The sequence below is a fragment of the Arvicanthis niloticus genome, chromosome 1 (genome assembly GCF_011762505.2).
Source record: "Arvicanthis niloticus isolate mArvNil1 chromosome 1, mArvNil1.pat.X, whole genome shotgun sequence".
NCBI classification, from domain to species: Eukaryota; Metazoa; Chordata; class Mammalia; order Rodentia; family Muridae; genus Arvicanthis; species Arvicanthis niloticus.
The window spans coordinates 106,363,529-106,379,568 of record NC_047658.1 but is presented as its reverse complement, the minus strand read 5'-3'; the positions used below and the strand labels follow the sequence as shown (position 1 = coordinate 106,379,568).

Here is a 16,040-nt window from a genome sequence, read left to right as displayed (position 1 = left end):
ACCCAGGGAGTTCGATTTCAGTATATGACCTTAGGGGACATATGTGGTTCTCAGTTCAGCCGCACTCCAAAGTGATTTTGGAAGGAACAAGATGCATTACACTGAAGTATAATGTCACTGGAACACATGCCCCTGAACAGGCCATCACCCCATTTGTTGGACAGGAGACAGCATCTCTTTCAGGTCAGCATCTGTTGTCAGCCAACTGTTGGAAGTTCCAACTGGTGGTGTTAGTTGTTTTTCTCATTGCTGTGGACTGATTAGAAGCAACTCAGGTTAATTTTGGCTCATGATTTCAGGGTGCAGTCCACTTATCACAGCTCTGCAGGGAAGATGGACAAGGGGAGGTACATGAGGGAACTACAGACTTAGAAGTCACACCCCCTACGGTCAGACCAGATCTGGGGAAAGTGGTCATGTTCAACCCTGCAAGCAAGATGCGCTAATATAACTCAGAAGTCGTCCTTAGGAGAAAAAGGATTGAGCCTCCCTGCAGAAAGGGCTGCAGTATGCTGTTTGTGCTACTGCACACAGCCACTGCCTGTTTGGGCACAGGAGGAGAGCTGGGCGTAGCACCAGGCCAGGCTAGCACACGCCCATCAATAATACTAAATCAAATCTAATTTATAAAGGAAATCCCTGTAATAAATAAGGCAAAGACGCCCACGAATACAAACACAACAAGAAACCTGGAGGGGGCAATGCTGAGTTCCTAAGGCTTCTAAGAATCTTTTATAGACCACTATTGCCCCCTATTGGTGATTGTTGTTGTTGCAGCCTGCTAGCTGAAGCGCACCTCTTTTTTGAGTTGTACAGACCTGTGTAACAAAGATCAAAATTTCCACCTGTTACTCCCCAGGCTAGGCTCTCAATCTTCTTTACACCAACCTACCACATATGAAAGGGATTTTAATTACCACACAGCCTCAGTTTATCTTAAGACCACAAATACTCACCATGCAGCAGGTCCTTGCAGGCTAAGGTCAGATGCACCTTCCTCTACTGGCTCCTCAGAGCTTATGTGGTTGTTTGCTTCAGGAAGCAGGTGCCTGTCTCCCAGAGCCCCTGAGCCCAAAAGAAATGTTCTCAGAACAAGTTTATCACTCACAGGATAAAATCTGTGTGGCTGAGCTAAGCAGCTGGAACACACCCTCTACCCCCCCCCATCCCCACCCCCACCCCCATGATGAACGTACCCAGACCACAGCTCCACTGGATTTGGGAAACAGGAGAGTGTCTGAGGAGCTGTGGCGCTCTGAGATGGTACTGCAGGCCCGTGTGCCTCTCTAAGTGCAGAGCACAGATCACTTGGGACAAGACTTTCTTTTGAGCCCAGGAAACAGCCTGGCTGAGCTCAACAGATGGTTCTGCTGGCCCACTGATGCATGGAATGCCACCAGAAACTAGCAGCTAAAAGCCAGTTAAGTAGTCTGTCTCATGGTTCTGTGGGTTCACTGGACTCTGTCAGTTAGGTCTGATTTGGGGTCTCTCATAAGAGTAATTGAGAATCCATCAGCCAGGCACCCACAGAGCTGATACCTCCATCCCCATAAGTCCTCTGTGCATGGGCATCTCTAGGAACCACCATAAGCCTTGCTGTGTAGTATCTCTGTGGATGGAAGACAACCCCTTCAGTGAGTGTCCCAAACACCCAGGCCAGATGCAGGCATCTCAGTTCACTGGTAAGGACGGCCTCAGAAGGCCAGAGGAAGAAGCACGTGCCCTGCATGATCATCAGGTGGGCGAGTCCATAAAGCACAGACCAATCAGCTGGGTGAGTCCATAAAGCACAGAATAAGGTAGAAAGGCACCTCTGTCTTTGGATGCCTTTGCAGGGCAATGGGTGAACAGACAGCGTTTGCAGCATGTGGAGCTCAGTATGTATCACTTCCCACCTCTCCCCTAAATCGCTCTTTGTCCCCTCCAGGACCAATGCCAAGCTTGCAGCAGAAATGCTGTGTATGGTGTCCTGCATCCAGGGCCGTAGCATCATGGAAAACTTGAAAGGCAGGAAGCAGCTACGGCTAGCAGCAGCCAAGGCCTTTGTAGAAAGTGCCAGGTATGCATCCGGGGAATGGGCTGGCTTGGCGGAGTGTAGGGGGAAGCTGCCGGTGTAGTGCCATCCATAATGGTGCTATGGGACATTACTGAATCCCGAGGAAGGAATCATGTCGTACCAGTCAGCCTCTGCCTACACCCTGTCACTCAGCTGAGCTCATAGACACCAGGGCATCCATGGGAAGTACAGGGAGAAACTCAATAGAGCTGTGAGCCGAGTGGGTGAGAAGGATGTCTGGAGGGGCCCCAAGCATCCAGGGGCTTAAGAAGCAGGGGACAGATGGACACCACAAGGGCTAGGTTAGGAGAGCCCATCATTGCCCTGTGATGTGGTCAGCACCTGAGGAGCTAGGGAGATAGCACATGAGGCTTGCACTACCATGGTGCCTGCCATACAGTGCCAGAGCTGGGACAGCCTGATTCTGCTCCTCCCCTACAAGGCACAGAAACTCCTGGGAAAGGATGTACCAGGTGAAAGTTGTGTGGGTGTGGCTGAGCAGCCCAAGCGGCCTGTGGGGTTTTTCAGATGAGGCATACCATTTCAGGTTTGGGGGCCTGGCAAAGAGCAATTCCCTGGTGATGATGGCTGCCCGGCACTACTGGAACACATGGCTCCCACTTCTGTCCTCGCCGGCCAATAGGAAGAAGGCCAAGGCATCCCTCCAGAGAATCATCAGCATCATCAACAAGACAGAGAGAAAGAAGCAGGTGCCACAGGGACACAAATTAGGTTCCTTAGAGGCCTTTCCCCTTAGGCCTGGCCAGATTCACAGAAAGACAGCCTCACAGCGGCACAGGGAGACAGCGTCTCCCACAGAATATGGCTGCCTTGGGGCATGTCTTGACTGGGACACAACTGTCACCAAGCACAGGCCCCATGGGACACGGCTCCCGCAGGAGATGACCCTCCACCAGACATGGCCCACACTGGGTGCCTCCTCTTACAGATGCCTCTTACACAGCTTCTCCTGATGGATAACACTGCATTCTCCAGGTCCCAGAGAGGCATGAGGTTCCTGGCCAACTGCAGTGGTAGCCTCTGACCGCCCCTCCCCCTAATCCAGAAGTCTCTCCCATTTCCTCCTCTTTTTAAACAACTTTGAACCAGCAGCTTCCCCTATTTGCAGTTTTGTATATCTCTTTCCCTCTGCTGTTTCAAAATTAGTTTAATCTTTTACTGATACCTGGAGAATTAAAGGTAGGTTATTGATTTGAGGTCGATTATTGTATTTGCAGGGTATTCACAGCTGTTAGCTTGACTCTGAACATTGCTTCCACTGCATCCCATAAGACTTTTTTTTCTAAATGTTTTATTGCATTGATTTAACATGTTTCACATCATTGGAAACAACTAGCTTATGTTAGGGGAGTAGTCTGTGTACTATATATGTGTGTATAATGTGGGGTGTGCAGTATCTGTGGGATATGTGATGTGTGTATGTTGTGCTGTGATATGCAGATGGTATATGTTGTATGGTATGTGGTATGTATTGTATGAAGTGTGGGAGATATATATATGTATATATACACATATATATGTATATATACATATATACATATATACATATATATACACACACATATATATACACATATGTATGTGTGTGTGTGTGTGTGTGTGTGTGTGTTTGGTGTATGGTGTATACCTGATATGGTATAGTAGTGTGGTATGGTGTGGTGTGTTGGTTACAATTTGTTATGTGTGGTGCAGTATATGTGTGATATGATATGTGTATGATTGTGCATTTGCTACGGTGTGCATGGAATGTTGTATGTACTATGATGTGTGCACATTGTGGTGTGTTGTATATGGTATGAGAGTATGTGGTACAGTATATTATGATATGGCATTGTTTATGTTTGGCACAGGAGGTTCTGGCATGTACAGTATGGTCTATGTGTAGTATGGTGTGTTATGACAGGGTACATGTTGTGGTATGCATGTATGATGTTGTACACATGTGGCATGAATGGTGCATGTGCTCAGCTTTGTGACTTGATAGTTCTGAAATTTTGTGGCAATTTCTGGTTTTTCTTTTCTCTTTGGTTATTTGTTTTATTTTGTTTTCTTTTTGTTTTTGACTGACACTAATAAGGACCAAGATGGAGGAACACATCAATGCCCTCCAACTGGCACCATGGCTGTTTCACTGAAGGAGATGGAGAAAACACTGCCTCTGCACCAGTGGCCGACAGCTGACTTCCAGACTGGAGGGACAGCACCCGAAATCCAGTTCCTCCCAGGTTGGTAGCCGTAGAACCGGTGAGAAAGGAGAACTCTGAGAGCCTGCGCGTCCCATGTTTCATAGCCTGTGTCCTTACACAAGCCACCTTAATTGGGGGCCATGCCAACGAACATGTCTGCTTCTCACTTGATGTGTTCCCCTTAGCTCCTGTGAAAACCTATTCTGTACAGAGAACGCCCATCCTGGGTCCTCCATCCAACCGACCGGAGTGGAGAGCGCTCACCTAAGACCCTGCCTATGCTGATAGATGCGTATTGTCTTCCCCCTGATCATGTTCCTACCATTGAAAAAATGTGAAGGTGCACTTCTCGGCAAAACAGGGACAGGAAAACACCACTCTGACCTCAGAACAACAGAGATACATCCAGCACCATTTCAATTTTTCAAAAAGAATACATTTTCTTCTCATGATAAGATTCCCTGGCAATCAAGAGCCCTGTGTGTATTTGGCACTGACAAACAGATTAGTGGACCCTGCCTTGAGCATGTTAATCTATTCATAGATAAAACTGTTTTAAAATTAAGAACGAATGCATGGCCATGTGAAAGGAAAAAGCATACTGAACCTCCAGAGTTTCGAATATTGACAGACATTGAAAGAAAAACAATACAGATAACACAGGAGTCTGAGAGGCAGCTCTGGCTCAGACTCCAAGAGATTTGGTGGCCAGTTGAGTCAGCTTGTTAAATATGGAGCCAGACAGAAGCTGGAAGTCAAACTGCACTCACCCCTAGAAGCCATTATTAGATAGGTCAGGAAGTCCATGGCTTCAAAAATGCCCATTCTTGCTGGAGGGGTAACTGAGCTGTCGAGAACACTTGATGTCTTCCAGAGAAGCCAGGCTCGATTTCCAGCAGCCACACAGTTGTTGACAACCATCTGTAACTCCATTTCCAGGGGTATCTGATAACCTCTTCTGGCCTCTATGGGCATGGTCACACATGTAGTACCCAGACATAAATCTTTAAAATAAAAAGAAACTAAACCAAACACAAACAAACAAACAAACACCTCATACACATAAAAAAAAACCAAACAAACAAAACCTCCCACTCTGCGCCAGATGTGGTATCGCAGACCTTCAATCCCAGCACTTAGGAAATAGAAGCAAACAGGTTGCCGTGAGTCAGAGGCCAGCCTGGTCTACATGGCTCCAGGATAGCCAGAGCTACATAGTAAAACTATCTCTCAAACATACAAACAGCCACAACGAAGCCATCTTCCATTCCAGATGAAAAGCATCAGAAGATAAAGTCAGGCAAGCAGAAGTTCTGTAAAAGGAGGCACACTTTCAAACAGACCAAAAAAAAAAAAAAAAAAAAAAAAAAAATCCAACTGATGGGAAAGGCAGAGAATGATGGAGTAACAATGTAGGAAATCCTCATGTCCAATGTGGGGAGGAGCTAGAGCTAGTCAGATGAGGATGGCCCTCTGGCTCAGGGCTCGGCTCTTCCAAACCTTGGCCCCTCTCCCCAGCATGCACCCTCAGGCCTGGATCTGAGTCTTTGTATGTAAGGACAGTGGTGAAAAGAAGTCCATTGTCCCTGATGCAGGATGGCAGAGATGTTTGACAAGCAGGGTCTCTGCTCTAAGTCTCTTACCCACTGATAGGTGAAATACCTCAGTGGACCCGGGATATCTCAATGCACCACATGAGAAACCAAGAACAAAAAGTGGAGGCTAGGCTACATAGAATTATGAATGAACATGCACAGAGCACCCCCCCACACACACACACATACACATTCCAGTGAGCTGACAGGTTCAGATAATAAATTCAAATACTGAAGGAACTATGAGGTCCTCAAGTACCCAAAGTTAGCTAGTTTTTCAAGCCTATCTTGAAGTAGAAGAAAGCAGGCAAAGCCACCAACCTGAGCAGTACCTCATGGTGTCATCTCTCAGCCAACATGTGTCAAGGGCCGTGGGTGTGTTCAGTCCTCAATCAGCATCCCCTATGCTAGAACAGTCGGTTCAGTCCCTGACCCAGAATCCCCTATGCTAGAATAGTCGGCTCAGTCCCCAACCCAGAATCCCCTATGCTAGAACAGTCGGTTCAGTCCCTGACCCAGCATCCCCTATGCTAGGACAGTTAGCATTAGAACAACAGCAAAAAGAAAAGCAGGGCCCCTGCCAACCACAGCCAGCAAGACTCGCCTTCATGCTCAGTGCCAGGGTTGGCGCTGGAGATAAGTAACAAGTTTGGTGGCAAGGCCTGCAGCCTTCCCTGAATGTTACTGGGATGAGCAGGGGGAAGAATGGATTTCTGTTTCCTCGTGGCCATATTGTTTATTTTTAGATTAAATAAAAGTAACCGGCTTTCTAAGAAGAGAGGGCTCACAGGGGATTGGGGACTCCAATCTAGCCCTCTGACCCTCAGACCATGTGCTAGGTAACCAAGAGACTCCACAAGAGTTGGAGGTCCTCAAAGCCAGTATACAGAGAGTGGTGGTGACCAGGAGGGGCACTTGGAGCTGGTTCCCTCAGAGAGAGGAGTGCCTAAGCCATGGAGGGCTGTGGGCAGGAGCCACACTGATCTACCACCAGCCCTAAATGGCAACTTCTGATGCCTGTGTATGAATGGAAAACTATGACTTGGTTGTGAGGAAGTAAGTGGTATGGAGTCAGAGGGCACCAAGTCGGTTGGCAGGGAGCTGGCTGCCCAGCCCCCTTGAGACCCCATCTCTTCTTTACCCCAGGGGCCGAGGACGACCTCACACTCCGTGCTGCACTCTATACTCTGCTCTTCAACAGCCATGCTGACCGGAACGACTGGGAAATGGGTCTTAAGGTGCTAGACGAGGCTGTGCAAGTACTGCCAAGGACAGCCCACCGCCTGTGAGTGCCCTCGCCATGAGCACCCCGGGGATGCTCTCCACACAGCCTTAGCTGGGCTTCCCCATTGTTCCTATCCACTGAAAGACTTCACCTCCCCAATAAGAACCAGATATATAGCACAAAAAAAAAACCCAAGCCAGTCCCTCTCTGGTCCCATCCCTTCCAACAGTAATGTAGGCGTGGCCGTTCTATATGTCCTGTGTATGCTTAGTGTTTTAGCGTCCCAGTGTTGACCCATCCTTTCCTGTTCTTCAGCTTGATTTTCAAACATATGGTGATTGTGAAGGCCAAACTTGGGCAGAACTTCACCATGGAAATTCAGAAGTTCAAGGATGAGAAAGAAGGCTATTTGGCAAACATGTGGTACCGCCTGGCCCAGAACTCGAGAAACATCTGTGGAGAGTTGACCTGCTATCAAAATGCTATCCAGGCACTGCAGGTCTGTGTGGTGTCCATGGTGGTGATGGTGGGTGGATTTGAGTCTTAGTTACAGAGATAATCACGCAAAAGGTCTAAGAATAGGGGTCTTAGTGGGTCAGCTCAGAGGATGTCACTGTGTAGTAAGCCCTGGTTGAGGCTGGAGACTCCCTTGTGCTGATTTGCCCTTTGGTCACCGTTGGAGAGCGTGGGGAGAGTCTCAAGGTAAATGTCTGGGCTTTCTGGAGCCTGTGGCCGCAGAGCAAGCAGGGCTCTGCATGCAACAGGCTGGAACAAGTAGGTCTTGTTGTCCCCACTACCCAAAGGCCAAAATGGACATTCCATTCCATGCACTTGGGTGGGAGAGGCTCTGGTTTCTGACTTGATGACAGTGGCTGTTGTGAGGGAGACCCACAGAGGCCTCCCTGAAGTCCTGAGTGTGGGACCAGTAGTGTCCTGGGCCTCTGAATTGAAAGGTCTGAACTGTGAGGAGACACCTCGGAAGGCTGGTCTGTCTCACAAGCCATAAGCACATCCCTGCTTGTGAGGTCCCAGATGCTGCAAGGACCAGGGCAGCTCTCGGCAAAGGTACAAGGCTTATTCAGGGCACTGGCTGTGGCTTCAGAGACCTGACACTAGTGTATGTGATTAAACGGAGCCCCTGGACTTTGCTCTTGTAGACCAACTAACTGATCATTCTCGGTTTTCCTGCTGGATTAGGATCAGGCAGTAAGTCACTCCCTGCCTTGCAGGGTACCCTGCCCAGCATCCTTTTTCATAATGGAGGTTTGGAGTAGTGTTAGAAAATACAGGGGCCAGTGGGACAGGTAGGATACAAAAGGTACAGAGGACCTGGGGGACCTTAATAAAGCTCTTGTTTTCCTGCTTCCACTGAGAAAGCTGGGAGGGAAAGCTACCCTGAGAAGGAGAGGCCACCAGGCTGTGCTAGAGGAAGGGCAGAGAACTCAATATATCCAGCAGCTGCACACTGAAAGCATGTTGCTCGTCAGTGACCTCGAGTCTCATCCCTGAATTTTGTTTCTATTTACTTATTATTTATTTTTTTTGTTTTTTTAAGAGTTAAAAATAGCCCCACAATTTATTTGCATATGATGAACATATTTTTAATAGGACATTTAGATTTTTAAAAATAAAAATATATCTTTTTAATGGAATAGACATTTTTCATTCACAAAGAACTGTATGTAGAGTAAGTATGTTACTTAGAAATCTTGTCCAAGCATCATTTTTATACTGATGAGAAAGTAACTTGGGTCATTGAAAATTTAGTGGCCAATAACTAAGTAATAGGGAAAAAAAACCTTAAGCCAGATAGAGTCTCAGTTCAAGGTTCTAGTATCCTGGCTTTTTTTTTTTTTTTTTTTTTTGGTTACTATTTTTTTTCTTTTATTTAATATTTTATTTACATTTAAGATGCCATCCCCTTTCCCCATTTCCCCTCCCTAGAAAACCCCTGTCCCATGCCCCCCCTTTCCTTTTTGCTTTTACACAATTTTTTAAAAATGTTAATCAAGGATTTATAAGTTTGGTAATGCTCAATCAGAAGCGTAACCCAATACCCAACCTAGATATAAAAACCATCTTTGACTGGTGGAGACCTGTGAACATCTGCCTCCATGCCCCCTCTCTCTTTCTCTCTCTCATCACCTAGCTTCTCCTCTCCTTCAACTTCTCTCCTTACTCCATCTCTTCCTCTCAGTACTCCTTCCCACTTAGCTCCTCCTACATATCACTCTTCCTGTTAAAGTAAAACTTTTCTCTCAAAATACAATTAGAGCATACTTATTCCTAATTGTACCAGTGAGGTACAAGATAGTCCTAATACCCAGTCCATCATTTTGTTGACTAACCAGAACCTCTGTCATCTCTTCTAACTAAAACACTTACTTTTGATCCTGGCTTTTTTGGCTTTAGAATGAATGTCAGCTGAAAACCATCTACTCAGATCTTTTCTCTCAAAGTAAATAGCCAGGATTGGCTATGAAACTATAGGTCTTCAACCCCGTCAGAAATCCAGAATGACTGAGTTAACTGAAATTTTGGGAAGCACTAAACATAGCTTCTAAAACTTAGCCAATTTATAGAGACCTCTGAACACCTGAACAGCCCCTATACTACCGAACGTTGGAGCATCAAATCTTCAGCCTTCTGGCCCAGAGTCATCTGATAGACCTTAGTGATGCAGGATTATTAAGGGCTGATTACTCTGTCTAGGCAGATATAATCAGTCGACTATTCTGCATGTGTGTCCTTTTCTGGACAGTAATTTGTCTGTAGATGGAAAGAGGCAATTCTTGCCTAGTGGCTGTCACCACACAACTGGAGTAACTCCAAGGATGCTCAATTTCTTCTTAGAATCCATGACAGGAAGCTGTCAGGAGCAGACAGGTCTCTAATCAGAATGGACATTAATATATAAATATTTGTAGCGTCAATTCTATGGACTTTTGACGTTTTGAAAACCAACTATCCATGTAAGGTAACCTGGACTGTTGTCTGTTCACTCCTCTCAGCTATTTCTAAATAAAATATGGGAAACCCCCTAACAATAAACTCAAAGCCATGAATTTGCTATAGTCCCTTAACTCATAGGTTAACCGTCCCAAATCAGTTAAAAAAGTTAAAGAAGGACTGGGTCTAGGCCTTGTATTCCTAAATGTGTTATACAGGCACAATGCCCATGAGAGTATCAATATTCATCTCACTTTTATATTAATAAGAAGCTCATACCAATGAAAACCTTAAATTTGAAATCAAAGTAAATTTTGTACCATTTAAGGAATTATAACTTCATCTTGATAATAATTATACAGATTTCTACCAATAGGTTATGGCTATGTAATAAGTCCTACCTAATCCTCCCTGTTCCAACAAAACCACTACTTTTCCCTAGAAAGACAGACCATTATTAACCACATTAGTCCCTAAGCCCAGGAAATAGGGGTGCTGACTCTTCTTTAACTTCTTCAAGCTGATTAAGGGCGTTGAGATATTAGAAAAGGGGTGGGGGGGAAGAGTAAGTTGATAAGCCTCTGATGCTGTGTCTTCACTGAATCCAGATGGAATTCCAGGACATTGGAGGTTTGGGCAGGTCTGCTCAGTATGCTTGATGAGTAGATACACCAAGGCTGTGTATTCTGCAATATACAATTCTCAGAACAAGTTTTAGTATCAAGAAAAAAAAATTTTCCCCCGAGGGGGCTGACATTTTTTTTAGAGATGTTGGTTCTAACAACTTTTCTTTTTTTTTTTTCTTTTTAAAATTGGTTGTAATATTTACATTTCAGATTTTATCCCCTTACCCCACTTCCTCCCACCACGCAGAAACCTCCTATCCCATCCCCCTCCTCATGCTTCTATGAGGCAGTGACCGCACCCCCCATTATCCCCTCCCCACCCTCATATTCCCCCCCACTCTGTGTTTATTTTATTATGGGACCAAGAAATTCCTCTCCGGCCTATGCCCGACAAGGCCATCCGCTGGCCATATACCGCTGGAGTCTTGGGTCCCTCCCTATGTGTTCCCAGGCTGGTGGTTTAGACCCTGGGGGGCTCTGGTTGTTTGGTATTGTTGCTTTCCTCCTGGGGTCACAAACCCTTTCTGCTCCTTCAGTCCTCTCTCTAAGTTCTCCATTGGGAAACCCCTGATCATATCAGTGGTTAACTGTGAGCATCGTCCTCTGAGTGTGTTAGTCTTTGGCAGACCTCTAAAAAGATAGCTATATCATGTTCCTCAGATTATGCACATCCAGCCATCCACAACAGTGGATGTACAGCTTAGGTGGCTGTACATGGGATGAATACCCAGGTGGAATGGTCTCCTGATGGCCCCTCCTTCAGTTTCTGTCCCATGTTTTGTTTCCGTATTTGCTCCCTTGAGCATTTTTGTTACTCGTTCTAAGTAGAACTGAGTCATCCCCTCTTGGTCTTCCTTCATGAGCTTCATGTGGTCTACGGGTTGAGTCTTCGCTAATCCTAGCTTTTGGGCTAACATCCGCTTAACAGTGAGTAAATACCATGTGTGTTCTTTTGGGATTGGGTTAACTCACTCAAGATGATAGTTTCTAGATCCATCCATTTACCTAAAAATTTCTCGAATTCATTATTTTTAATAGCTGAGTAATACTCCTTTGTGTAGATGTACCACATTTTTTGTATCCATTCCTCTGTTGAGGGACATCTTGGTTCTTTCCAGCTTCTGGCTATTATAAATAAGGCTGCTATGAACATAGTGGAGCATATGTCTTTATTACATGTTGGAGCATCTTCTGGGTATATGCCCAGGAGTGCTATAGCTGGATCCTCAGGTAATGCTATGTCCAGTTTTCTGAGGAACCACCAGACTGATTTTCCAGAGTGGTTGTACCAGCTTGCAATCCCACCAGCAATGGAGGAGTGTTCCTCTTTCTCCTCGCCAGCATCTACTATCACCTGAGTTTTTGATCTTAGCCATTCTGACTGGTGTGAGGTGGAATCTCAGGGTTGTTTTGATTTACATTTCCCTGATGACTAAGGATGTGGAGCATTTCTTAAGGTGCTTCTCAGCCATTCGAGTTTCCTCAGTTGAGAATTCTTTGTTTAGCTCTGTACCCCATTTTTGATAGGGTTATATTGTTGTCTGGAGTATAACTTCTTGAGTTCTTTGTATATCTTGGATATTAGCCCTCTATCGGATGTAGGATTGGTTAGGATTTTTTCCCAATATGTTGGTTGCTGATTTGTCTTATTGACAATGTCCTTTGCCTTACAGAAGCTTTGCAATTTTATGAGGTCCCATTTGTCAATTCTTGATCTTAGAGCATAAGCCATTGATGTTCTGTTCAGGAACTTTTTCCCTGTGCCTAAGTATTCAAGGGTCTTTCCCACCTTCTCTTCTATTAGTTTCAGTGTATCTGGTTTTAAGTTAAGCTCTTTTATCCACTTGGATTTGAGCTTTGTACAAGGAGATATGAATGGATTGATTTGCATCCTTCTACATGTTGACCTCCAGTTGAACCAACACCATTTGCTGAAAATGCTGTCCTTTTTCCACTGGATGGTTTTAGCTCCTTTGTCAAAGATCAAATGACCATAGGTATGTGGGCTCATTTCTGGATCTTCAGTTCTATTCCATTGATCTTCATGCCTGTCTCTGTACCAATACCATGCAGTTTTTATTACTATTGCCCTGTAGTATAGGTTGAGGTCAGGGATGGTGATTCCCCAGAAGTTCTTTTGTTGTTGAGAATAGTTCTCGCTATCCTGGGTTTTTTGTTGTTCCAAATAAATTTGCAAATTGCTCTTTCTATCTCTATGAAGAATTGATTTGGAATTTTGATGGGGATTGCATTGATTCTATAGATTGCTTTTGGCAAGATGGCCATTTTTACTATATTAATCCTGCCAATCCAGGAGCATGGGAGATCTTTCCATCTTCTGAGATCTTCTTCGATTTCTTTCTTCAGAGACTTGAAGTTCTTGTCATACAGATCTTTCACTTGCTTGGTTAGATTCACTCCAAGATATTTTATATTATTTGTAACTATTGTGAAGGGTGTCATTTCCATAATTTCTTTCTCAGCCTGTTTATCTTTTGAGTAGAGGAAGGCTACTGATTTGTTTGAGTTGATTTTATATCCAGCCACTTTACTGAAGTTGTTTATCAGGTTTAGGAGTTCTCTGGTGGAAGTTTGGGGGTCACTTAAGTATACTATCATATCATCTGCAAATAGTGAAATTTTGACTTCTTCCTTTCCTATTTGTATCCCTTTGACTTCCTGTTGTTGTCTAATTGCTCTAGCTAGGACTTCCAGTACTATATTGAATAGGTAGGGTGAGAGTGGGCAGCCTTGTCTGGTCCCTGGTCTTAGTGGGATTGCTTCAAGTTTCTCTCCATTTAGTTTGATGTTGGCTACTGACTTGCTGTATATTGCTTTTACTATGTTTAGGTATGGACCTTGAATTCCTAATCTTTCCAAGACTTTTAACATGAAGGGATGTTGTATTTTGTCAAATGCTTTCTCAGCATCTAGTGAGATGATCATGTGGTTTTTTTTCTTTGAGTTTATTTATGTAGTAGATTACATTGATGGATTTCCGAATATTGAACCATCCCTGCATTCCTGGGATAAAGCCTACTTGATCATGATGGATGATTGCTTTGATGTGTTGTTGGATTCAGTTTGCGAGAATTTTATTGAGTATTTTTGCATCAATATTCATAAGAGAGATTGGTCTGTAGTTCTCCTTCTTTGTTGGGTCTTTGTGAGGCTTAGGTATGAGAGTAATTGTAGCTTCATAGAACGAATTGGGTATTGTTCCTTCTGTTTCTATTCTGTGGAATAATTTGAAGAGATTTGGTATTAGGTCTTCCTGGAAGGTCTGATAGAATTCGGCACTAAAACCATCTGGTCCCGGACTTCTTTTGGTGGGGAGGTTTTTAATGACTGCTTCTATTTCTTTAGGGGTTATGCGACTGTTTAGATGATTTATCTGCTCCTCGTTTAATTTTGGTACCTTGTATCTATCTAGAAAAATGTCCATTTCAACCAGATTTTCCAATTTTGTAGTAGGATCTGACGATTTTTTTAATTTCCTCTGTTTCTGTTGTTATGTCTCCCTTTTCAGTTCTGATTTTATTAATTTGAGTACTGTCCCTGTGCCCTTTGGTTAGTCTGGCTAAGGGTTTGTCTATCTTGTTGATTTTCTCAAAGAACCAGCTCCTGGTTTTGTTGATATTTTGTATAGTTCTTTTTGTTTCAACTTGGTTGATTTCAGCCCCGAGTTTGATTATTTCCTGCCGTCTACTCCTCTTGGGTATATTAGCTTCTTTTTGTTCTAACGCTTTCAGGTGTGCTGTCAATTTATTAATGTACGTTCTTTCCATTTTCTTTATGTGGGCACTTAGAGCTATGATTTTTCCTCTTAGTACTGCTTACATGGAGTCCCACAAATTTTGATATGATGTGTCCTCATTTTCATTTAAATCTAAAAAGTCTTTAATTTCTTTCTTTATTTCTTTCTTGACCAAGTTATCATTGAGTAGAGCATTGTTCAGTTTCCACGTGTATGTGGGCTTTCCGTTGTTTTTGTCCAAGTCAAAGACAAGTCTTATTCCATGGTGGTCTGATAGGGTACAAGGGATTATTTCAATCTTTTTGTATCTGTTGAGGCCTGTTTTGTGACCAATTATATGGTCTATTTTGGAGTAGGTGCCATGAGGTGCTGAGAAAAAGGTATATTCTTTTGTTTTAGGATGGAATGTTCTATAGATGTCAGTTAAGTCCAATTGGTTCATAACTTCTGTTAGTTTCGTTGTGTCTCGGTTTAGTTTCTGTTTCCATGATCTGTCCATAGCTGAGAGTGGGGTGTTGAAATCTCCCACTATTATTGTGTGAGGTGCGATGTATGCTTTAAGCTTTAGTAAAGTTTCTTTTATGTATGTGGGTGCCCTTGCCTTTGGAGCATAGATGTTCAGAATTACAAATTCCTCTTGGCACATTTTTCCTTTGATGAATATGAAGTGTCCTTCCTTATCTTTTTTGATTACTTTTGGTTGAAAAACGATTTTATTTGATACTAGAATTGCTACTCCAGCTTGTTTCTTGGGGCCATTTGCTTGGAAGATTGTTTTCCAACCTTTTACTCTGAGGTAGTGTCTGTCTTTTTCACAAAGGTGTGTTTCCTGTATGCAGCAGAATGTTGGGTCATGTTTGTGTATCCAATCTGAGAGTCTATGTCTTTTTATTGGAGAATTGAGTCCATTGATATTAAGAGATATTAAGGAAAAATGAATGTTGTTTCCTGTTATTTTTGTTATTGGCAGTGGTATTATATTTGTATAGCTACCTTCTTTTAGGGTTGTTAGAAGATTACTTTCTTGCTTTTTCTAGGTTGTAGTTTCCCTCCTTGTGTTGGAGTTTTCCACCAATTATCCTTTGAAGGGCTGGATTTGTGGTAAGATATTGTGTAAATTTGGATTTGTCATGGAATATTTTGGTTTCTCCATCAATATTGATTGAGAGTTTTGCTGGGTAAAGTAGTCTGGGCTGGCTTTTGTGTTCTCTTAGGGCCTGTATGATATCAGTCCAGGATCTTCTGGCTTTTATAGTCTCTGGTGAGAAGTCTGGTGTAATTCTTATGTTACTTTATCTTTTTCCCTTACTGCTTTTAGTATTTTTTCTTTGTTTTGTATATTTGATGTTTTGATTATTATGTGACGAGAGGTATTTCTTTTCTGGTCTAGTCTATTTGAGGTTCTGTAGGCTTCTTGTATATTTAAGGACATCTCTTTCTTTAGGTTAGGGAAATTTTCCTCTATAATTTTGTTGAAGATATTTACTGGCCCTTTAAGTTGGGAGTCTTCACCCTCATCTATACCTATTATCCTTAGGTTTGGTCTTCTCATTGTGTCCTGGATTTCCTGGATGTTTTGGGTTAGGAGCTTTTTGCATTTTGCATTTTCTTTGACAGTTGTGTCA

General features: G+C 43.6%; 1 protein-coding gene across 7 annotated transcripts in view; it reads left to right on the top strand.

The window, feature by feature from the left end:
* Positions 1-16,040, top strand: part of Cfap46 (cilia and flagella associated protein 46) — an 89,344-nt gene that overhangs the window by 32,901 nt on the left and 40,403 nt on the right. For all 7 annotated transcript variants that reach the window (XR_013103731.1, XM_076912692.1, XM_076912682.1 and 4 more), the window contains exons 23-27: positions 1,928-2,059; positions 2,604-2,766; positions 4,155-4,302; positions 7,005-7,143; positions 7,399-7,582. Coding sequence is in view for 6 of the 7 variants with exons in the window: in XM_076912692.1 (XP_076768807.1) it covers positions 1,928-2,059; positions 2,604-2,766; positions 4,155-4,302; positions 7,005-7,143; positions 7,399-7,582 (766 nt within the window). In the remaining variant the exon portion in view is untranslated. The remainder of the gene's footprint in view (positions 1-1,927; positions 2,060-2,603; positions 2,767-4,154; positions 4,303-7,004; positions 7,144-7,398; positions 7,583-16,040) is intronic.